Here is a 24,357-nt window from a genome sequence, read left to right as displayed (position 1 = left end):
ATCTCATGCATATTCTGCAGTCAGGGAGTGTCTAGAATGGTATATATTTATTTATGGTAAACGTATTTATTCGTTTAGAGTTGTCTTTACATGAGCTATTAAACATATTTATATGAGGTGCATTGACTGGAAAAAGTCCAACTCTTACATGGCATAGGAGACGGCAACTGGTAGGTGTAGAAAGCTGGCTCTGTTATGACAGATATTTCCACTAGTTGGTAATACCGTCCACAGAATCCAAGGGTTCCCCAAAAGTGTACAGGGTTCACTGCAAGACCCTACGTGTTCTATTAGTGGGAGTGTGGACAAGCAGTCTTAGGCCTAACACAGAGGAGTGTAAGACATGTATTGCGCACACATGATCAATAAATGACACACCTCAACTCAAGGAGTATCAGACCAATCTTATAAAATTATACTTTGTATTTTATTTTAAGAGCAAGTCTTTGTTGCTAAGGTAAGCTTCAAGTAAACCTACGTTTCACGTTCAAATGTTGACAGAGTAATATTCGAGTAGTTCAAGATTCCTGTGGAGGGAATCAATTGAGGGGTGTATCAAGTGAGTATAGTTTCAGTCCTCGGGTGGTCAGATTCACACGGAGTGCAGGGTCAGTCATGGGGGACTGGGGCACCCATACAGTGCAGATTTCAGTATCTTCACCGAGGCGGTTGATACCAGCTATGATTTTTGCTCTCGCGGTCAGCGGGGCAATGTGAGAGATAGGTTTCAGCAGGCTTTCAACACAGTTACCATTGCTATCTCTGGCAGTCAATGGCTGTAGTTCAGATCGGGGGCCGCCACCGTCAGATCATCTTGGAGAGATCGCGGTAGGGTCGGCGAAGCAGGAGGGGACTGCCAGGGCCACAGCAGCAGGGTACAGGATCTTGGGTCCGGAGCTGTGGACATCTCAGGTCGTGGTTCTGAGAGGTTCCCTTGAGGTCGTGGGCTGTGCCGGTCCTCTACCACTGTGATCTTTGGGATATCTTTTGTCACAGTGAGTTGCATCAACACTTGTGATGGTCCTCAACCCCGGCAGTTCTTGGACTTTTTGTGCAGTAGGGAGTCGCGTCAACAAGGTCGATCCTCCCTGTGGCTGTTCTCGGAGTTTGGTTCTTCTTGGACAGGTTCGCTGTCCTCAGGAGATTAGAGTCTTTATTGAAGGCAACAGTTCTCCCAGGGGTTTTGGAAATTGTGCTGCCAGACAGGTCGCAGGTTTCGTCGAAGTGGGAGACAGGCCATCAGGGCTGGCGACAAGGCAGTTGTTGTCTCCTGGCTTCAGCTGCAGGGTGTCCTCTTGTTCTTAGGTCGTCGCAGATCTGAGGGTCAGGTCTTGGGGAGCCACCTGTATACTAAATTTAGTAGGGGTTTTTAGGGGAGTAACATGTAGGGCCAATGGACACTTTACCTGGGGTGACTACACCCTCCTGTGGGAGGGGGCATAACCCTAGCCCTGATTGGAGGGGTCTCCCCATATTCAGGATGGCAGGGGAAAAAAGTGTGCATCACCTCCCTTCCCCCCACTTTGGAGTGGGGTTGGCACACCTATCTTTTTTAATTTTTCTGCTGGTTTTCTGGCCCAAGGTGAGGGTGTAAACCAGGGACTGCCATCTGCTGCTAGCAGCAGAGGCTGGGGATCACCATTACATATGCAGCAGGCCTTTGAAGCTCCCCTTTTCAAGCACTTGCCCATCCTGGGGTAGGAAGCATGACACCTCTGCCCAGGATGTGCATTTCTTCTGGTCCCAGAGAGCAGGGGATCTCTACCCAGGGGTCCAGAAACATGTCTGGTGGTGGCTGGCTGCCTATAGCCGGCCAGAGACTATACCAGGGTTGGTAAGGGTTCAGGGGGCACCTCTTAGGTGCCCTTTGTGTACATGGTACAATAAATCCTCCACAGGCATCAGTGGGGATTGATTGGAAGCAGTACTTTGGTACCAAACACTCCTATATTTGGTAAAACCGTCATGGTGCTGTGGAACTAGAGTTCTGGAGGTCCCAGCCGATGCACTCTCTATGGTTTCACTGGCACTTACAATATTGGGAAATGGTGGCCAATATTGTAGGACCATATCTGCTCTTGCAGATATGCCCTCACCTGTAGGATAGTGCACCCTGACTTAGGGCTTTGAGGCCTACTAGAGAAGTGACTTACCAATGCTGCCTGACAGTGTTAAGTGGCAGGGCACCCAGACAGGGTCCATATCGACTTTGTTTTCTCCCTCACAAGATCAGTGGCATGCTTCCCGGGAGGGTCGTCCCAATGGACTCTCTTCAGCTCCCAGGCCCTAGGCACACAGGGTACCAGTTACTAGGGACTTATAGGGGGCAGAGGTACCAATTGGGAGTTTGTTTTAGGGAAGGAGGACTGGCACAAAGGCACCTGGATGGCAGGGACCCTCGGCACTAAATTTGAAACCACATCAAAACCAGAAAAATTGGAGGGCTAACCATGCAAATGGGGCACTTTCTCACATGCCACTCTCCCAAACAAAAATAGATTAAACTTACCTTCCCTGGGAGAGTCTTCACCTTCTAAGTGGAAGAACCTGGAAAGGCCATCTGCATTGGCAGTCCCAGGTCTGTGTTCCACGGTGAAGTTCATTTCCTGTAGGGCTATGGACCACCTTAGCTGTTTGGGGTACTCACTGTTCATCTGTTGTAACCACCCAAGAGGCCTGTGGTCTCTTCTGAACTAGGAAGTGAGTGCCAAACAGGTATGGTCTCAAGTTATTCCGGGCCCAGACCACATCAAAGGCTTCCCTCTCTATGGTACTCCAACGCTGTTCTCTGGGGAGTAGTCTTCTGCTTATAAAAGCAACAGGTTGTTCATGTCCTTCATTTGTTTGGGCTAGGACTGCACCTATCCCGTGCTCAGAGGCATCTGTCTGCACAATGAACTGCTTGGTATAGTCTGGTGCTTTCAGGACTGGGGCAGAGCACATTTCATTCTTCAAAGTGTCAAAAGGCTTTTGACAGCCCACTGTCCAGTTCACTTTTAGAGGTAAGTTCGTCCAGTTCACTTTCTTGGGCATCCTTTTAGAGGTAAGTTCTAAGAGGAGAGTCACAATAGGCCTATAGCCCTTCACAAACCTCCTATAGTACCCAGTAAAGCCAAGGAAGGACCTGGCTTGAGTCTGGGTTGTTGGTGCTACCCAGTCCAGAATGGTCTGGCTCTTGGGTTTGAGTGGCTGAACTTGACCTTCACCTATCAGGTGACCCAAGTACACAACCTTACACCGCCCTATCTTGCACTTGCTTGCCTTGATAGTGAGGCCGTGACCTTTCAGAGCCTCTACGACCTTGCCATGGTAGATCAGGTGATCCTGCCAGGTAGAGCTGTAGACAGCGATATCATCAAGATATGCTGCACTTAAAGGATTTCAGCCGAGCAAAGACTTTGTTCACCAACCATTGGAAGGTGGCAGGGGCATTCTTTAATGCAAAGGGCATCACAGTAAACTGGAACTGTTAATTCGGAGTGGAGAATGCTGATTTTTCTTTTGCTCCAGGGGTCAGACCTATCTGCCAGTACCCAGATGTGAGATCAAAGGTACTAAGGTATTTGGCTGCCCCTAAACTGTCTATCAGTTAATCTGCCCATGGAATTGGATGAGAATCAGTTTTTGTCACAGCATTGAGGCCCCTATAGTCCACACAAAACCTAATTTCTCTCGTTTTACCCTTGGAGTGAGGTTTGGGGACTAAGACAACGGGGCTGTACCAGGGGTTCTCTAAAGGTTCAATGGCACCCAATTCCAGCATCTTGCTGACTTCAGCTTGGATGCTCTTTCTGCCAGTGTCATACTGCCTGTATATTCTGTTTTTGACCAGTGTTCACATCATGGGTACACCAGCTAGTATAACCAGGAGTAAGAGAGAAGAGCTCAGCATACTGACTTTTACTAGCCTGCAGTCAGCCTGCTTTTGGTCAGTGAGGGTGTCTGAAAAGGCCACTCCGTTAACAGATCCATCTTGGGGATTGCTGGAGAGGAGATCAGGGAGAAGTTCACTCTCATTTTCCTGTCCCTCATTTGTGACCATGAGCATGTCAGCTCTGTCATAATAGGGCTCCAGGTGGTTGACATATATTATCGGCGGTTGACATGTATTATCCTTTTGGGGTGTTTCCAAATGCAAATGCCCACCAGATACCCATACCCTTTTCTTTCAAGAACAGGGTAGGGCCCACTCCACTTGTCCTGCAGGGCCCGAGGGGTCACAGGCTTGAATCTCCACACCTTCTGTCCTGGTTTCAATTCTACCAGGTCAGCCTTTTGGTCATATCACTACTTCAGCAGTCCTTGGCTGGCCTGAAGGTTTTGACTTGCTTTCTCCATGTACTTACCCATCCTGGAATAAAGGCCAAACACATAGTCCACTATGTCTTGTTTTGGCTCTTTGAGATGTTTGTCCCAAACCTCTCTGACCAGAGTTAGAGGACCTCTAACAGGGTTCCCAAACAGAACTTCTAAGGGTGAAATCCCCACTCCCTTCTGTGGTACATTCTGTAGGCAAAAAGCAGGTATGGAAGTAGAACACCCCATCTCCTTTTGTGTTTTTCAGGGAGCCCACCAATCATGCCTTTCAATGCTGGATGAAACACTGCACTAGGCGATTGGTATGAGGATGATATGTTGTGATGAATTTGTAGTTCACTCCACACTCATCGATATATGTTTTAGGTAAGCAGACATGAAGTTGGTACTTCTGTCTGACACCTCATCCCTTGGGAAGCCAACCCTGGTGAATACACCAAGGAGGGCCTTTGCCAACACTGGAGCAGTGGTGGCCATTAGGGGAAGAGCTCCAGGATACCTGGTGCAATGATCCACTACCACCAGAATATATTTGTTCCCTGAGGCTGTTGGAGAGTCCAGGGGGTCAACAATTTTGACCCTTACCCTTTCAAAGGGTACCCCAACCACTGGAAGTGGAATTAAGGGGGCCTTTCAGTGGCTTCCTGCCTTACCACTGGCTTGGCAGGTGACACAGGACTGGCAAAAGTTCATCACCTTGTGGGGCATCCCTGGCCAGTAGAAGTGGTTGACCAACCTACTCCAAGTTTTAACCTGGCCAATGGGGATATCATGGGCCAAAGTAAGGAGAAAATCTCTAAAACTCTGAGGTACTACCACTCTCCTGGTTACACCAGGTTTGGGGCCTCTGGCCTCAGTGTATAGGAACTCATTCTCCAAATAGACCCTGTGGGTGCCACTGATATCACCATTTTATGTGCACCAGCTTGCTACCTCAGGATTTCATGTGTGGGTTTCTTGTCCGTATCACTGATCCATCCTAGAGGGTCGCCCTGGGCCCAAGAGATCTGCCCAATCTCTTCAGGCTAAGTTCCCTCTGAGAATACCAAGTACTCTACTGAGAGGAGGGGTCTGACTTGGGTTCAGTTTAGAGGCTGGTCCCCCAGTCTTCTTTCACTTTCTCTTGGAGGGCTGGTCCATTTTTCCAGGATCCAGCACCTTCTTTTCACTCGGAGCTCTGCTCTTTGTTAGGGTTGTAACACAACCCCCATCCTGAGAGACCAACCATGCTGGCATGGTTCCTCAGTTTGACTTCAGTCCAAGGAGAAGTCTCCAAGTCATTTACAAGCAGAGAATCTACAGGAACATCAGGGGACGCAACCACCTCCTTCTCTCCAACTACTACCCCCTAGTCCAAAGTAACTATAGCCATGGGATGGACTGTAGTGATATTGTTAGCATTGGTGACAGGATAGGACCTTCCAATCAGGTACTAATCTGAGAGTACTATCTGCTGGGTCACCATTGTGACACTAGTCCTAGTATCTATCCCTCAGGGCCTCAATCCTGGACTCATTAATGTTGGGAAACTGCCTTTCTTTTTTCATGTTATCTGACCAGGCAGCACCGACTAAGTCTATCTCTCCCTCAAAGAGCAATGTTGCCTCAGTGGGGTTATTGACATGGTCAGGCCACACCTGGGATCCCAACTGGATGTTAGCAACTGCAGGTACTGCAGGTGGACTGGAGGTATTTTCCTTTGTTTTACAGCTAAGGTCTCCAGTTCGGTGTCCTGTTGCCTCACAGTCATGACACCAAGCCTTGTTGGGATCCCAATTCTTGCCCAGGAATCCACCCTTAGACTGTGTAGAGACTCAGGGCCCATCTCCTGAGCAGGTTTTTGGGGGACTGTAGAAGATTCTCGATAATTTGTAGGGCTACGAACTTTCCCTTGGGGAGGGGGCTTTTTGGCTTCTTTCTTTTGATCTCTCAAACCAGTGTTAGTTTTGGTGACCCTTGTTTTGAGGCAGTGGTCTGCCCTCTTCCCAGATTATTGAGGAGAAAGTGAACCTACCAAGAATTGATGTCGTTTCTCTTGGTGATAATTACTTAAAAGGTACTCCTTCATAACCAAGTTATACAGCCCTTCATAATCATGTATATTGTTACCACTCAATGAAGCTCCCAATGTTTTAACTGAGTAATCTACAAAATCTACTCAGGCTTGTCCTTGGGTTTTGTTGGCATCCCTGAACTTGATCCTATATTCCTCAGTCCTGAATCCAAAGCCCTCAATCAGGGTACCATTCATGAGATCATAGGATGTAGCATCTTTCCCATGGAGTTTCAGGAGTCTATCACTGCACTTTCCTGAGAACATTTCCCACAGGATAGCACTGCACAGCTTCCTTTGGACTTGTCTACTAAGACAGGCTCTCTCCAAAGCAATGGACCCCTTAGTTATATCATCACCCGGAAAATATTTAGGGACAATCCTTTTGGGGTTTATGATTTTTCTGCCATCAGAGATGGGTCCTGGACCCTTCTCAACTCTTTCTTTTTCTGTGGCTGGGAGTTTAGCTTCTAGAGTTATTCTCCTTGCCAGTTTCTGAAGATCTGCTTCTTCAGTTCCTGCTCCATCTGGGATATTGCTAGGGTCCATACTGCCAGAAGTGTCTGAGGAGTAGTGACAAAGTGAACATCCTCCCCATCGACTTCATCATCTTCATCTTCCCCAATGGATAGAGTTTTGCTTGCCAATGCCTTATTTTCTGCCAGCACCTGCAGGAGATGGGCTTTATTGGGTTTAGGATCCGTTGCAAGGTTCCATGCTTTGCACAAATCTTTAAGTTGGGCAACTTTAAGATGTGCATGGGGACCCAGACTGAGTTCCTGGATGGTCCCTGCTGAATCAGACATGTAAGTGGGGTCTTATTAGAGAATTAAACAATGTAGTATTTCTAAGGCCCAACTGCTTTAAACACTTTAAACACAGTTTCTAAAACAGTGGGGACTTAACCAAGGCCCTAACACCATTTTTTAACCATTTCGAAAAAAAAAAATTGAAAACAATTATATTTTAAAGACAATTTTGGGATTTCCTCAGTGAAATCAGTTATCAATCAAGTGGCCAAACAAATGTCAAAGCCTTGTACCCCTACGATGCACCACCAATGTAGGAAGCTGGTTCTGTATATGATATTGCCAAAAGGTGGTAATACCGAGTCCAGGGGTACCCCAAAAGTGTACAGGGTTCAATGCAAAACCCAAAGTGTTCTATTAGTGGTAGTGTCGATGAGAAGCCTTAGGCCTAACACAGAGGAGTGTGAGATATTTATTGCACACATCAATAAAGGACACACAACTCAAGAAGGAGATTCAGACTAATTTTATAAAATTATACTTTGTATTTTATTTTTGGAACAAGTCTTTGTTGCTAAGGTAAGAACGTTTCAAGTAAAGTTACATTTCACATTCAAAAGAAGACAAGAGTAATATTTGAATAGTTCAAGATTCCTGTGGAGGGAATCAATTGAGGGGTATATGAAGCGAGTATATAACTTACAGTTTCAGTCCTCGGGTGGTCAGATCCACACGGTGTGCAGGGTCGGTAATGGGGGTGTAGGGTGCCCATACGGTGCAGATTTCAGTATCTTCACTGAGGCAGTCAATACCGGCAATGATTTTTACCCTCGCGGTTGCAGGGGCAATGAGCGGGATAGGTTTCAGCTGGAGCCCAACACAGTTACTGTCGTGGTCGATGGCCGTAGTTCGGATGGGGGACCACCTTGGTCAGATCATCTTGGAGAGATCGGAGTCACGTCAGCGGTGCAGGAAGTGACCGGCAGGGCCACTAGCAGGAGGGTACAGGCACTTGGGCCCAGAGCTGTAAACAACTCGTGTCATGGGTCTGAGAGGTTCCCTCAAGGTCGTGGAGGTCATTCAGTTGCAGGGCATTCTGTGGGCAGGGCAGAATTTCATCAACACAAGTGCCAGTCCTCTACCACTGTGGTCTTTGGGAGATCTTAGGTCACAGTGAGTCGTGTTGACACCAGTGTCAGTCCTCAATTCCGGCGGTTCTTGGAGTTCTTTTGCAGCAGGAAGTTACATCGACCAAGGTAGGTCCTCCCTGTCACATCAACCAAGGTAGGTACTCCCTGTGGCGGTTCTTGGAGTTTGGTTCTTCTTAGACAGGTCCACTGTCCTCGGGAGATTGGAGTCATTATTGAAGGCAACATTCCTCCCAGGCATCAGTGGGGATTTATTGAAAGGAGTAGTTTGGTACCAAACACTCCTATATTGAGTAAAGCGATCATGGTGTTGTGGACCTCGAGTTGTCGAGTTCCCAGCCCATGTACCCTCTATGATTTCACTGGCACTTACAATAATGGGAAATGGTGCCCAATATTGTAGGGGCATATCTGCTCCTGCAGATATGCCCTCAACTGTAGGATAGTACACCCTGCCTTAGGGCTGTGAGGCCTGCTAGAGGGGTGACTTGTCTATGCTGCCAGGCAGTGTTAGCTGGCATGGCACCCAGACAGGGTGCCATGTAGACTTTTCAGCTGTCTCCCTCACGTGCATGCAGGCTGCAGGGGCTGTGGCATGATTCCAGGGAGGGGAGTCCCAAGGGACCCTCCTCAGCTCCCAGGCACTAGGTACAAAGGGTACCAGTTACTAGGGACGTACATGGCAGAAGTACCAATTGTGAGTTTGTTTTAGGTAAGGACCACTGGCTCAGGGCACCTGGAAGGAAGGGACACTGGGCAGTACTTCTGAGACCACATCAAAACCAGTTAAAAATTGAGGGGCTAACCATGCACAAGACGGCTTTTCTCACAGGAGGTAAGATGTAAATGTGGAGGACTATCAGGTCTATAAATTGGAGACTGTTTATAATAATACATTTGCTGCTAAATGTTTTCTTAGTTAGCCACACAATTGTGTATGGAAATGAACTGTTAGATGATTTTCTCAACAAAGTTGCCTTTTATATTGTTATTTTGTGCTAATCACTCGCCTTGAGGCGGAAAGCCGGGGCTCTTAGCGCTCGCTTGCGCTGCTATCTTTCTGTGTTATTTTAATTGAGAAGAACTGCACAGATACTTTTGCCACTACGAACGCTGCCTTCAGCATCTAAAAATTGTAAGAACTGATCCATTTTAAAAAATTGTATATATCTTAAATAGCTCGTTTTTATCTTTGTTCTTACCTGGGGTGAGATTACTTCCCTCCAGGCAGCAGTCAAACAGGACAGCGCAGCTCAGCTGTGAGTGACGCTGGGCACTCCCCCCCCCACCCACCGGAGCCGCCATCTTGGGAAGGGAAGGGAGACGGTGCAGTCCATCGTCCCTCCTACCCTCCTCACTCACCAATGGATAAAAACATCTGCTCCGCACGTCCGCGCAGCGGGCGGGCGCAGCGGACGCGCCGGCGGCGCGCCGAAGGCGCGCCAAAGGCAAGCCCGTCTGCGCCCGTCCGCGCTGAGGACGCGCTGCAGGACGGGCTGGACCCTGGGCCCCCAGGCATTGACGCGCCTTCCTCCCGGGGGGACCTTTATGGCACCCTTTTGTCCCTTAGACCCCCTGCGCTCTGCTGCCATCATCAGCTCAGACCCGAGGTATTGTGTCGCGCCCACCTGTGTCCCTCGTGCAACGTTCCTTTTGCCGGTCCTACTCAGGCCCGCATTTATTCAATCTCTTCTTTGCCGGCCAGTCATACCTCCCAATCCAAACAGGGATTTTTGATCAATGCGCGCTCATTGATCAAACATGGGATTGAATTTCACGATTTTGTTAGTTCAAGGAACCCTGACTGGATCTTTGTTACAGAAACGTGGGCTACTGAGTCTTCTGGCCATGATCTGCTTCTGGCCATTCCTGAAGGATACACCTTTCTAAGGTTAGACAGAGAACGCTGTAGAGGGGGTGGAATAGCCATTCTTTTTAAATCTACTCTCACATGTACCATAAAACCCTTATCGATCTCTACGGATCCTTTTGAGGCGCTATACTTTTGTATTGTGCATACCCCGGTGAGCTCCTTTTCTGGCATACTACTTTATAGGCCCCCTGGGTCTAGAGCTAATTTTTGCTCAGAACTTTTTAGAATTTTGGAACCTTATTTTGGTAGACCCCATCTCACTATTCTGGGCGACATTAATTTTCACCTAGAGGATGTTACTTCGAAAGAGACCTGTTCTCTGCTTAATTCTCTGGAGGCATGTGACTTTGCACAACGAGTTCTCCACCCGACTCATAAGGCGGGGCATATCCTTGACGGGATCTTTTCCAACGACCCTAGATTAGGGGTTGGGACACCGGTCCCGATTACCTGGTCTGACCATTTAGCAGTCCCGCTGTTTCTAGACATTCCCTGCCCCGTTGCCATTGTGGGCTCTGGTAAAAAACAATTTAAAAGGAGCTTCAAAAATTTTACTAAGGAGGCTGTAGCCCCTTTTATTCTCAATGCCCATATTTCAACTCAGCGGAAGGTGGATGAGTCGGCCCAAGAACTTGCTGATGCCATCACCAGAGCCGCTGACGAACTAGCTCCTCCTTCCCTGAAAGCTGCAGCTAGACAGAAGCCAGCTGCCCCCTGGTTTTCCGTCGATCTGAGGCTTCTCAGACAAACTTGCAGACAGAAGGAACGTAGGTGGCGTAAATCCTGGGATCTCAAGGATAGAGAAGGCTATAAGAGCCTACTACGTGAGTACAAAAAGAGAGTCATTAAGGAAAAACAGGATTATTTTTCCAATTTAACCTGTTCTTTAACATCCTCCAAAGAGCTTTTCAAAATAGTGGACTCTTTGTGCTCTCTCCAGGCCCCCGATCCTGTAGTAGCTTCCCAGGAGCTATGCAATGATATATCAGACTTTTTCTACAAAAAGATAGATGATATCTACATAGCTCTAAAGTCGCAGGGGAACTCGCTTAATGCCGAGGATTTCTCCCAAATTAAACATCTGGAAGCTTGGACTAAAGAATCCTCTCACTCCCTTGATCATTTCCCTGCCCTTTCGCTAGAGGATCTTAATAGCCTGTTGGACAAAACTAAATCGTCATCTCCACTTGATCCAGTTCCTCTGAAAGTACTGAAGAACTGCAGAGAGATCATTCTTCCTTCGATGCTGGAAGTCATGAATGGAGCATTGGAACAGGGCATCTTCCCGTCACTTTGGAAGAAAGCCATCGTGAAGCCGCTGCTGAAAAAGACCACCTTGGACCCTGGAGTTTTGAAGAACTTTAGACCCATCTCTCTGCTGCCGGCCCCTGCTAAGATGTTGGAGACCCATTTGAATTTCCATCTTTCAAACTTCCTCGATACCTCTGGTTTCTTGGACGGGTCCCAACATGGCTTTAGAAAGCTGCATAGCACGGAGTCTGCTTTGACGAAAGTCATGGACAACATCCGCAGAAAAGTGGATTTGGGTCTAACCACCGTACTGGTGCTGCTGGATCTTTCAGCAGCATTTGACACCCTGTCTCCCCTTACTTTAACAACTAGGTTAAGGGAGGCAGGGGTAGAAGGACCGGCACTCAGTCTCCTGAGCTCCTTTCTTCAACAACGAGAGCAGCGTGTCATGCTAGGTGAATACCTCTCCCCCGCTAAGTCTTTGCAATGTGGGGTGCCACAGGGGTCGGCATTGAGTCCGACCCTGTTTAACATCTACGTGGCCCCACTTGCAAGACTAGTAAGATCTCAGGGGATGGAGGTAGTGTCGTATGCCGACGACACGCAGATTATGGTATCCCTGACTCACTCTGTGGGTGAAACCGCTTCTAACTTTAGGGCCTGCATGCAACTTGTTGCAGAGTGGATGATTGCCAACTCCCTAAAGTTGAACGGGGACAAGACAGAGGTCCTGGTCTTTGGCAAGGACCAGGGCATATGGTCAGATGATTGGTGGCCTCCTTCTTTAGGTAGCTGCCCAACACCAACACAATCTGCCAGGAACCTAGGCGTCATCTTCGACACCCAGCTCTCCATGGAGCATCAGGTCAACAGAACGGTGGCTACCTGTTGGGGAGTCATCAAGACCTTGAAAAGAATCGTACACTACTTGTCCCCTCAGGCACGGAAACAGGTGGTGATCGCCCTTGTTGGCTCAAGGCTTGATTACTGCAACTCAGTGTACGCCGGGGCCAACAAGGGCCTGCTTCAGCGTTTGCAGGTCATACAAAACGCGGCAGCGCGGTTTGCTCTCGCTTTGCCCTGGCTGGCCTCGATGATCTTAGCAAGGAAGAACCTCCACTGGCTCCCCATCTCCTCAAGGATCACTTTTAAACTCCTCTGCCTTACATATAAGGCTTTAACTGCAGGCCCGGCTGATGCCCTTGGATCACTTCTCTCTAGATACGTTCCGAGTAGATGTCTCCGATCCAGTGAGCTTAATCAACTGGTAATTCCCAGAGCCAAGAAGGCTAGATGGGGGAGCAAAGCTTTTTCCATACTGGCTCCTCTGATGTGGAATTCACTCCCCCTGGAAATCAAAACACTGCCCTCCCTTGACCTCTTTAGGAAGTCATTGAAAACCTGGCTCTTTATCAATGCTTACCAGTAGGCTCTGTTTCTTTTCGCTCACAGTCTTTATTTGGATTAGGCGCCTTGACGCCCATTGGGCATAGCTGCGCAATATAAATAATGTTTCATTCATTCATTCATATTTGGTGCCCCAGATTGTTTTGTTTACTTTTCTTTGACTATATTTTCGCTGGCATTAGGCCTCTGTACACTGTAACCCTTCCCGTCAATTCCATAGAGCATCTGCTCTGATTCTAAAATGGTACTGTAAAATCGTTTTTCACTATTTGAGTTGAACGTTTAAGTAAGCCACTGTAAGTGGGCACAGAAAGTGCACTAGTGGTATGGAAGTTAAATGTCATGTGTGGGATGCAACATTTACAACACTTGAGTATGATAAAAATGTAATGGCTCTCAGGAGTTTGACTGTGCTTTCGCTAGGCTGCAGTTTAAAGGTACTGAAGTAACACATTGCTGGGAACAGTCCCTTTGGAATGTAGGACACTGTATTTTTATATATGAGAGAAGTAACCCATAAAGTGTGCCTTTTTAGATCCCAAGGCTGGTGTTTAATATAAAAAAAGTATGCCATTCTGCACTCTGGGAATAGCATGCTCTCTCTACGAACAGTTTTCTGAAAGCTGTTTTCACTGTACCAGCTGTATTCTCTGGGAAAAGGTCTGGATTGGATTAGAATCATCCTTATTTTCTAGCTCTGCATTGGATAATGTTAAAAAATTATGAAAAGTTATTTTCAATTTAGTAAAAAAATTAAATCCCATGCTGAAAGTAGATTGTATGGAAAGCATACTTAGTGCTGCCTGAAAGAAAACAAGTACTCCAGAAGCCCAATACATATTCCTGGCTGAGATTTAACAAACTATCTCTTAGAGGGTAATGGTTTGGTTGCTGGGCCCAGGAAGACAGGAGTGTTGATCACTTACTGCCATGAATGTAACTAAGAAACACTGAGGACGTCAAAGCTCATTCCGCCTCCTCCTACCCCTACTGGTCAATTCACCTCCTGTCAGTGATGTTGGTAGGCCCTGTGCCTTTCGTGGAGGCCCCTGGGTTTGCTGCCAGCAGTGGATGAATCTAAGTGCACATGGTGGGTGCTGGCGATTCCTGCACCCGCCCCTTCACGAAAGCCACAGGTCAGTGTGGGAAGGATGTCCACCGCCCCCAAAACTCGTGCCGCCTGGGATGGATCGCCTTTCCTTGCTAGCCCACTGCCTCCTATAGCCATCTCAAGGTATGTGAAGCAGATCAAGTTGTAACGGTAAAAGAGAGATAGAAAGTCATGCTCCTGGTGGTTGGTAGCTGGGAGAATTAGATTGGCAGGTTATGGTACAGCACCTTTGACCAATATTCATGGGATTGGTATTCTTCCACATTAGGGAGACAAAGCACAATCAGTGAAGTGAAACACAACAAAGGACATATAATTATAGGTATAACTGGAATAGAATCTGGACTACAGAGTGCAGGCAGACTGTAACTAACCCCCAATCATAACTGAGTCAAGCGCAAGAAACAAATTATGAGGATAAGATGCTGCATCACAGGTAAGGAGGAAACCTGGGAGAAGGGAGGCAAAGCTACTGAATACAAGATACCAGCAGGTTAAAGGTTCAAAAAGAAATGGGAAGCCAAAGGGAACAACAACCACAAAAGATTGGGGCAAAGTAGACCAAATGCAAATTGAAGCATAAGTGAAGTAGTCATAACAAGTGCTGATTCAAGATAACTTACCTCTGCACATGTGAGGCCTTTGTACTATCGCTGCCTCCAATGACAGGGAAATGCTCCTGCTCAGTATAATCCTAGTGTGCCTAGTGCAGCGCACTGTTCTGCCTGTCTCTGGAAGTATTTGCCCTTTCTAAGTGAGTATGTATTTTCCAATGGCCTGTTCACCTCTTTCTGGAAGTTTAAAATCTTCGGGGTCTTTCCTGAGCTCCCTTGTCTCAAACATGTAGCAGACCCAATGACACCATTAACACTTATTTTCACTCGAGCTTGCAGAAGAGTTCCCATTAATTTCAATGGCCATTCTAACCTTCCTAGCTAAAACACTAGCAGGAGAGAAAAACAGTTTGGATCCTGACAGAAGGGCATGAACCTCATATGTATAGAGAATTGGCTAGAGAATGACAAAGGACAAGAGTCCCTCCAGATAGAGGAAGGGGAAAGCCACCTTGAGAAGACACCCCAGAACACAACACTCCCAGATCTCTCAGGAATCATGGTATCTTAACACACCCTACCCTTTCACTCACACTCTTGTACCAAGAGACACAAAACAGTTTAAAATATTTATTTTAACTAACGTGCCCTAACGTGCAGTATATGTGCCACAACAAGCAGGAAAATGCATAGTACAAATATAGTCTGCATAGCAGCTAGTCCATATATCATGAAGGGAGATATTATAAAAAGACAATGGAGAAAAGACTAAAGTGCCTAACCCCCCCTCCCCTTGCTAAGAAGAAGTATTATTATATAATAGAAGATCTCTGGGCTTTGTTAGCCGACCCCATACCTTAGCCTATAGATGGTATAACTTCATCATAGGTGCGGTCTCGCTGTTCTCCCTGGAAAGGTCTCTCTCCAAGTATGTGTCACCTATTCATGTACCTCACTAAAAACCAAAGTATGTTGTCCAAACAACAGCTGCATCGGTATGTTTTGTCTAAGGGCTAAGGTCTGGCCCTTGCACATAATGTTCAGTCAAAATCCCAGGAACATGCACAATGAACAAAGTGGTGAGTTCTCATGTGAAAGCCGTCATTTAAATTATTGCACAAATAAAGACATGTAGTAACGTGCACAATGCAGAAAGCAAGCTGCAACATCTTCATGCTAAGTTAGTGAAAAATAACAATGTCCCTATGGGCCACGTGACAGTGATTTCTATTTTCAATAAGCAGTATAATGAGCTGTATAAAAATATTATCCTTACTACTCCAATGTGTTCCTGGGTCTCAACCGTGCAATTTGTTTTGGAATATATTTAAATAAAGCTGTACGTGATAAGCTTTATAAATGATGGTAGCATAAACCATGATGGTGCAGATTATGAGTACTAGCATGTGGGACAATACAAGATATCACTGTTTGTACAACTGCAACTCTAACATTCTAAGTATGTTAAAGGTTATATATACACAACATCAATGCAGAAATTCTGATGGAAACATGAAGACTCTACTGAAGAGATTGTGTCTTATATTTACCAGCTACTAAAAAATATTTGAGGAGGAAATCCTGCTCCATTATGTGATATCAAAAAACAGGATTGTTTCTAAAGGATGGAGTCAGGTCAGGGTCAAGATAGTATTGGGCCTATGCACCAAGCTAACCCTGTAATTTGTGATGTTGACAAACTCATTGTACTTCGAGACTTTGGTGTGTTATCTTTAAATTATTCTCAGAAAAATATATGTGGGTTCACAAGCTGAAGCATGGGCAACTCAATCTGGCAGCCTATAAAACACAGATACCAAAAACATTTAGGGGCCCTATTACGAGTACGGCGGTCCTGGGACTGCCGTACTTGTGGTGGCAGTCTGACCATTGCCACACCAGCTGGTCTGCCCACCATTTCCTGAGTGTGGCAGTCGAGCCAACCCCGGACAGCCACCTTCACCCGGATCCAGGAGCCCCAATGGTGGCGGTGAGGAAAAAGGGGCAGGTACATGCTGGCAGTGCCGATGCGGCACAGCCAAGCATATTTTGACTTGCATATCCCCTGCCCATTTCATTGCGGGGAGCCCACCATGGAAAGGGTGGCGAAGATGCAGGTAAAGGGTCCAAAACAGGACCCACTGCAAATTATGGGCCTGCGGGTGCATGCAGGGGGTGTCACATGTTTTGCCCCCCTGGAATTTTACCCTCGTTTGTGCACGGTGTGACATGTAAGACATGGTACCTGCCACACCGTGCAGAAATGTGCTGCAGGCAGTCTCATGGCGACGGTATGTTGTTAAGACTCTCCTATGAGTCTAACACAGCCACTGCTGTGAGACCGCTGCAGCATCGCCAGACTGCCCTGAATTCAATGTGGAATCCGGTGGTTACTGCACCACTGACTTGGCAGTCCTACGGGCAGCGCAGCAGTGGTGGTGTTACAGGAGGACCATCAAACTCATAATCTGGCCCTTAATATGTTACTGCGTAACCACATGGTGCTCCTCTCATTTACAAGCCATATATGGAAAACTATCTAAGTACAAGTTGATGCCATTTTGTAAATCAGCGCTCGAATTCTGCTCACGTGCAGATAGTGTTACATGTTACAAGCTCATTCTAGTTCTGTTCCTACTACTGCTGCTGGTTATATGTAAGCTATAGTACCTGCTTGATCTCATGTGTTAACACTTGCTTCATACCTATCATCTGCATTTGATCTGTGACTTTTTCATGTAAAACAATCTGTTTTGTTTATGGCTCACTTTTTGGCTCCTCCCCTCGAGGCAAAGACTGTACTATAAAAAAACTAAAAATATTAGAGACTAGTTTTGAAGTTCATCTCAGATAATAATCCTGGATTCATAAATTCTGATTCTTATTGGGTTAGGAGTACCTTGTTAGATAGGCTTCATGGGGCATTTCTCTTGCTTCTCGTATGCGTTCTCATTAAGAATCAAATTAAGATATTTAAATTCCAGATGCTTGTAGACTGGGACATCAAAAATGTGGTGCAGTCATCTAGACTTTACATTATTTTGACTATGAACATTATATATTGAACATTGGTTTTCTATGTAAAACCTTTTATGGTCTAAATATACATATAATCAAATGTCAAAACTTCACAAAAAGACAAATATTGTTTAAAGGGTTGTTTAGAAGGTATGTAAGGAAACAATGTAAAGGGTGTATGAGGCAGCGGTACTTTCAGATATTTATGAGGCAAAGAAGGGGACTACAAGCTCACCAGTAGATGCTGGTGTGCCTTTTTGATTTAGCGATTTGTTTTTTAAGCACTTTTGAATTTTGGAAAATATCTTACTCCCTCGGGATTCAAGAATTAAAGAGAATTCACTTTTTTTTTTAAACGCTTCTCGTCTTGGCATATTTACAGTCCTCCAGTTCCACTCATGTACTTACTGAGGCCACAAAAACATCACCAATCATTTCCAGAGTGTCCCACTCTGACACACGGCTTGCCAGGGCTATCTGGAAAAGTGAATGGCACTGAAGAATTTCCTTAATTCGGTAGAAGACCATTTTAAGTTTCCTCTCACTTAATAGCCTGGGCTCCATTTCTGAAAGTGGCTTCTCATATTCCTGAAAATCGGGGGGAAAAGACACACTGATAAAAATGTAAATATTTCAGACGAAATATTCTAGTTGCGCATTGTTATGCTGGATAAAAATAAATTATAATAACACAGTAATGCACATACGTTTTTCTACAAACAAAATAAGATTAGCCACATCACTGACATCAAAAGTAAAATACCTCCAAAATTCTCTTCAGAGCATCCACATAGTTCTTTTCACTGTCCACAATTGAACCAAGAATATATCTTCTTACAACCTGTTTGAATGTAAAAGAAAAAACAATGTCATATATGAATAACTTATGTATATGTATATATATATATATAGTTGTGATTTGAGAAACACATTTATCAAAGTGAGTTTAGGCACTAGCTTTTTATTTATAAAATAGATATGCAATATTGTGTCCCAAAATAGCTAGCGCGCTCGTAAAATGTTGGCACAAACAAGAAAACTAACCACTGTGAATCTGCTGTCCTTGGGAGGACAAGGAGAAATTTTGCTAAATGGCAGTGACGGGACTTTCTACTCCTAAACGCTGTCATTAATTGCTGTCATTCTTTTTGTTCTAGCATCAAAGATGCTGCCATCATCACGAATAAATCTTCTAATTTTAAATGGGATGCTACATTCTATCATAACAAACCTTCTTATCTGGCAGCAGAGCTGCCAACTGGTGGCCTGAGAGTTCTCAGAGACAGAATTGCCCAGAAATTCTAAACAAGTAATTTCAGAACTACGTTCACCCAAAAGAGAACCTTAACTGTTACTGCTAATACAGCCTACAGCTCCCAACCTACTGACATCCTAAAAAAGCCCCCCTAAAAATGTATTTCCTCAGATTGTTCGTAAGCTAGTGATATCTAATGTACACGTTTCAGTTAAGCTTCTGTGGGTACATTACCTTGTAGTCTCCCCTAATTGCATTATCTTCTGGTTCAATGTTTTCATCACAATGTGAAACTGAGCATGTAAAGCAGCTTAATTCCTTGCAGTCCAAGAATGATTTACACAAATGTCAGAGGAGAGCTTAGGGCTTGGTTCTAGATTCTGATAGCTGTCAGCAACTTCTGCTGGGTGCTGGTCTTCATGGCTGCACTGTACTTGGCATGCGAGGCAGGCCCAATAGGCAAAATTAAGTTAGGCCCTCTGACCCTGTTGGTCATGGGGGTGTTGCTCAAATGTGGGGTAACCTCTGTGGGTAAGCTAGGTGTTGCCCTAGCAAAGTTAGGGATAGTGAAGGTGGGCACCTCACTACCCAAACTAAAAAGAGAGGAGGAAAATGAAATAGCTGTGATGAAGTTTCAGTTTAAAATGGCTCATGTTACTGTGGAGATGGGTCAACGTCCAAGAGGAAGTGACCTTAACAGGAGGATGTAAGGCAGAGTAGGCCTTGCAATGATACAGCTTGGTTTCTTTACTTTCTTCCACACTTGACAAACCAGGGAATGTCTCCCAGGGTTGGGCTGAGGTTGCCTGGACTGTTGGCTTGGGTGGAAAGGAAGTTGTGTGAGAAAACAGGCCTCTTTGCAGTGCCCCCACCCCACTTGTTGCCCCCATTTTGAGCACTAAATGCTGGTTTTCTGATTCTGAATATGCCCAGGGCCCTGGAAACCAGACACAGGGCCTGTGCTCTGATTAAAAGTACATGGTAATTAGGTGTAATTACAATTGGTACTGACAGCCTACCTGTAAGTACCTAGTACATGGTAGGGCATGTAGGTTTAGATGCCCACTTAAGTGTGCACTGCTGTGTGGCCTGCTGTCATTTCAAAAGTCAGCCCTGCTTTGCAGGCTGCTTTTAATTTAAAATTAAATGCAAATGCGACTTTGGAATTAAAGGTACTTACAACTACCTTATTTTTACATGCAAGTCATACCTAAGGACTCCCCAGGAGCCCCATGGGTAGGGTGCCTTGTAACTGTAAGCAGGCACATTATAAAATACGTTTTATTTGCCCTGGTCTAGAAGAAACTGGCAATTTAGTTTTTTCCCCATTGCAGTGCATTAGCTCCATAGGCTGACATTGGAAAACTTGATTAAACTTTATTAAAGTCCACGGAAATTCAAGAAGATATGGGCGCCTTGGATGAAGCACAATGGCTTAGAATTGGAAGGGGTAACAAAGGGTGGGGGAACACCGTCACGAGGAATGGAGGAAGACCCTTAATTGTTGTATCCTATGCTCCTATTGATGCCACACGGAAAGTTCATAACTTTACAATATGCTCTATACAACACTGATTCTTTTGTGTCACTCAATGTACTGCCTTGCAATGGACATTTACTGTGAACATATACCTGATGAAACTACAATGGATTATCCACTATTGTCTGTCAAATATTCATGCTTTGTTTTCTATGTTATTTTTCGATTAGAACAAAATAAAATAAAAATATTTTTAAAAAAACAACTTTATTAAAGTCTTGACAGGAGTGCGCTAAAATGATACTTCAGAGTGTCAAAATAATAGTTGGAATGAATCCATCAACTTGCCAAAGTTGGATTTATTATAACTATGACGGAAAATAAGTGAGAATGAGAGTTTAGGGCAGGAACAGGCCCACCCTAACTTCCTGCACAAACCCCCCCCCCCACCACCAGATGCGAGCACCAGTAATTAATTTAGCAGAGGGGTTGAAAGGGGTGAGTTAGGGAAATTTAGCCACACCTGTAGGTTCAGTTAGCCAGATTGTAAGCTCCAGGAGAGATTTTCTCCAGTTTGGATTTTGACAAACAGTGCTTTCTGTGACACAAATTTGCCACACTTTGGAGGAAGTTGTCATATTGGACGGTGGCGCACAATACCCAATTGGTCAGGGTTGCCCCCCTTCTTGTTACCCCAGAAGCATGGGTAAATATGGGAGGTCTGCCCAGCAACTCAGATCCCTGCCTGGGAGAAACAAGAAGAAGAAGGACTGCCCTGCTGAACACCTGGCCTGCACCAAGAGGACTGCACTCTGAAGGACTGCACCTGCTGCACACCTTGGGCTTTAGCAAAAGAAGGACTTTCACTCACTCTAAAAGTTTGAGGAGTCAACACACTGAAAGCAACAGATTAAAAGAGCTCCACCTGCATAATCTCCACCAAGAAGAACCCAGCAAGATAGCGTTCAGTGGACTTTTAAGGCTCTAGCCAGGTGCATTGTGAGTCTTGTAGCTCGATCTCCTAAAGGAGCATCTCAGAAATTCTGGATCCTTTGATTGGTGTTGAAACATCTGGAGAAAAGGCAACTTATCTGTCCATTGTCCTGATGAATAATGCACCAAAATGTAAATGTTCAGCACTTTCTTTTTTACTAGTGAATGGACTTTACAAATTTGGCATTTTAAAAAACATCTGTATTTCATGCCATAATTGTAAGTAAAAAAATGTAATTCACATTTTCATCATTAACATTTCTAGGAATTAATGAATTGCAAATGAAATATAATTTTATGACAAACTTTGCCACATGAAAATATTTTTTTAATAAACAAATGAGATACTTCTCTCGTATATATTTCATTTAATGGAAAATATAATAGGGTAACAAAAAGCCTTGCCCTTCACAACAAGGTATCATACTGTTGTTCAAACTTGCTTCCTTTACATACTGCCAAAGAGTCACTACCTCAAGAAGGGGCATCTATTGTGCATAGAGCAGATCCTTAAGGATCTTTCTTGGGAGGGATGGGTTTAGGTTTGACAGGGGCAGGTAATATGTGTATTTGGAAGGAAGAGTACGAGTAGGAGGGAGGTGGAGAGCAGTGTGTGTTTTTGGCATGTGTTTGGTGTTCAGGGTGAGTGTGTGAGTTTGGTTTTGGTTGGTGTTGGTTTGGGTGTAGGTGTGCTTCTGTGCAAGTGTTCTGGTTTGGGTGAGTGTGCTGTTGAGGTTGTTGGTGTGGTTGTGGTGCATGTGTATATATGTTTTGCACTTGCATGTGGATCTGGTGTATGTTTGGATGTGTGTGGTTTGGCTGGTGTTTTGTATTCTGGTGAGTGCGTGCATATGGGTTTGGTTAGTGTTGTTTTGCATGTAGGTGTGCTTTTGTGTGAGTACATGGGTTTGGATGAGTGTGCTGTTGAGGTAGTTGGCATGGTTGTCGTGCTTGTGGGTGTTGTGGTGCTTGTGGATGTGGAGGTGATTGCGGGTGTGCTGGTTTTTGTGGTGGCTATGGTGGTGGTTGCGGGTGTGGTGGTGTTTGTGGGTGTGGTGGTGGCTGTGGTGCCTGTGAGTGTAGTGTCAATGGTAGGTGTATGTTGTTTGTTTGCGTTTTATGTGTGTTTCTGTTTATGTGTGTGTGATTGTGCTGCATGTGTCTGTTGGAGTGGGTGCTTGCAAAGAAGTGAGTGTGCTTGGGATTGGGATGGGAGCTGGGATTTGGATTGCGGAAGGGACATGAGTTGGGGCAAATGTTTGGGCTGGATGGAGGACAGTGGTGAGGGAAGAGGATGGATGAGTGTGCTGTTAAGTTGTTTGGTATGGTTTTGGTGGTTGTGGGGGGAGACATTGTTTACTACGAATACGCTACAATGCATTCCATTACAACGCGGTCATTACAACAACCACATTGTTTCAACGCGAACCATTACATCGCAAGTCGTTTCAACGACTTGCTGTTGGGGGCGTGCTGGTGTTGGATTTTCAATCCAACACCTTGCCTGCTGTTGCACAAACTGGAGTAGGAATAGTAAATAATACTATCCCTAAATCCAGCACACCCCCTACAGCAATGTAATGGATCGCGTGGAAACAACACGGTTGTTGTAACGGAAGCGTTCCAATGGAATGCGTTGTAGCGCATTCGTTGTAAAGAGACATTCGGTGGTGAGTGTGGTGGTAGTTGTGGTGCTTGTGGTGTGGTGGTGGTTGTGGGTGTGGTTGTGCTAGTTATTGGGGGTATGGTGGTGATTGTGGTTCCTGTGGGTGTAGTGTCAATAGTGTGTGTATGTTGTTTGTTTTTGTTAATTTGTGTGTTTCTGTTTATGTGTGGGAGAGATTGTGCTGCTTGTGTCTGTTTGAGTGGGTGCTTGCAAAGAAGTGAGTGTGCTTGGGATTGATGTGGGAGTTGGGATTTTGGTTGAGGAAGGGACCGGAGTTTGGGCATACAGATGGGCTGGATGGGAGGCTGTGCTAAGTGAGGGGGCTATATTTGTAAGTGATCTCTGCATGACAGGCATTGAACTGTTAATGGCATCCAGAAGCGCAACCATTTGTTTAATTTGGCAACTAAGGCCCTGGATGCCATTTACAATTGCAGTCTGGCCTACAGAGATGCTGCGTAAGAGGTCAATAACCTCGCAGCAGGGGGTGAAGTGGCTGTGGCAAAGGTGACTTCAGCACTTTTAGTGGGTGGAGTTTGGCCAACTGTGAGGAGCAAGAGGGAGGGTGGAGATGGGTCTCTGGGTGGCAGACAAGGATCTGGTTGGTACAGTTCCTGTAGGGTCCCCCATCACTGGATACTGGTCGCTTGTAGAGGCCTCCGAAGAGGATGATGTGCTGGTGGCCTTTGTTTTCCAGACCCTTCACCCTCAATGCCACTGTGTCCATCGGTATCTGATGTCTCACCACCCGAAATACAGTGGCCATCTGCTTCCCCACCTTTGTGGCCAATGTCCCTTTCACCTGCTCTTGAAGATGCTGAAAAGACATATACAATAGTTTTATTGTATCTGTGTAAATAGAACTGATCATGAATATTTTGCTGAAAACATTTTTTAAATTTTCATATTTCTCCAGCTTTAAGGCTTCCAATTGTTGCTTTAATTTTATCATTATCTTATGTATGTAGGGAACATCTTCAGAAACCATTTGGCTACAGCTCTGTAGGTTCCAATATTGCTCTTTTCTTATTTTTGATCATTTTCCGTAACTGTTTTTTGTTTAGTGAACTTGTCACAAAAAATTATATAAAGCAAAAATCCCTTTGTACATTGTGTGTACAAGGCAAACAATCAATCAATGTGTGTTGATATTTACAGCAATGTTATACCTATATTTGTATAAACTGAAAGCCTGTTAATTTTGTTTGGGCATTTCACAATGCTAACACTTACTTTAAGTAACTTAAATATTTTTAAAAAGATAAAATTCATTTAATGGATTCAGTACTTAAGTTGCTTATTGAAGTATCACTCCCTGTGTATTAGCTCATGCTTTTGAAGAATAAAAAAAAACAATTTTTGGTATTTTTAAATCACTTATACAGCATAAGTAAATACATAGGGCTTGATACATTTCTAATCAACTTTAGTACAGAGAAATCATTTTTTACATGTGACTACAAAATATCGTGGGTCATTCTT

General features: G+C 45.2%; 1 protein-coding gene across 6 annotated transcripts in view; it reads right to left on the bottom strand.

The window, feature by feature from the left end:
- Nucleotides 1-24,357, bottom strand: part of ARHGEF10 (Rho guanine nucleotide exchange factor 10) — an 869,022-nt gene that overhangs the window by 497,780 nt on the left and 346,885 nt on the right. For all 6 annotated transcript variants that reach the window (XM_085610812.1, XM_085610814.1, XM_085610811.1 and 3 more), the window contains 2 exons: nucleotides 18,245-18,322; nucleotides 17,890-18,069 (listed from right to left, as the gene is read on the bottom strand). In XM_085610812.1, coding sequence (XP_085466938.1) covers nucleotides 17,890-18,069; nucleotides 18,245-18,322 — 258 coding nt within the window. The remainder of the gene's footprint in view (nucleotides 1-17,889; nucleotides 18,070-18,244; nucleotides 18,323-24,357) is intronic.

This window comes from Triturus cristatus, chromosome 6 (assembly GCF_964204655.1).
Source record: "Triturus cristatus chromosome 6, aTriCri1.1, whole genome shotgun sequence".
Classification (NCBI taxonomy): Eukaryota; Metazoa; Chordata; class Amphibia; order Caudata; family Salamandridae; genus Triturus; species Triturus cristatus.
Note: the sequence above shows the minus strand (reverse complement) of the source record. Positions and strands in the feature narration are given on the sequence as shown.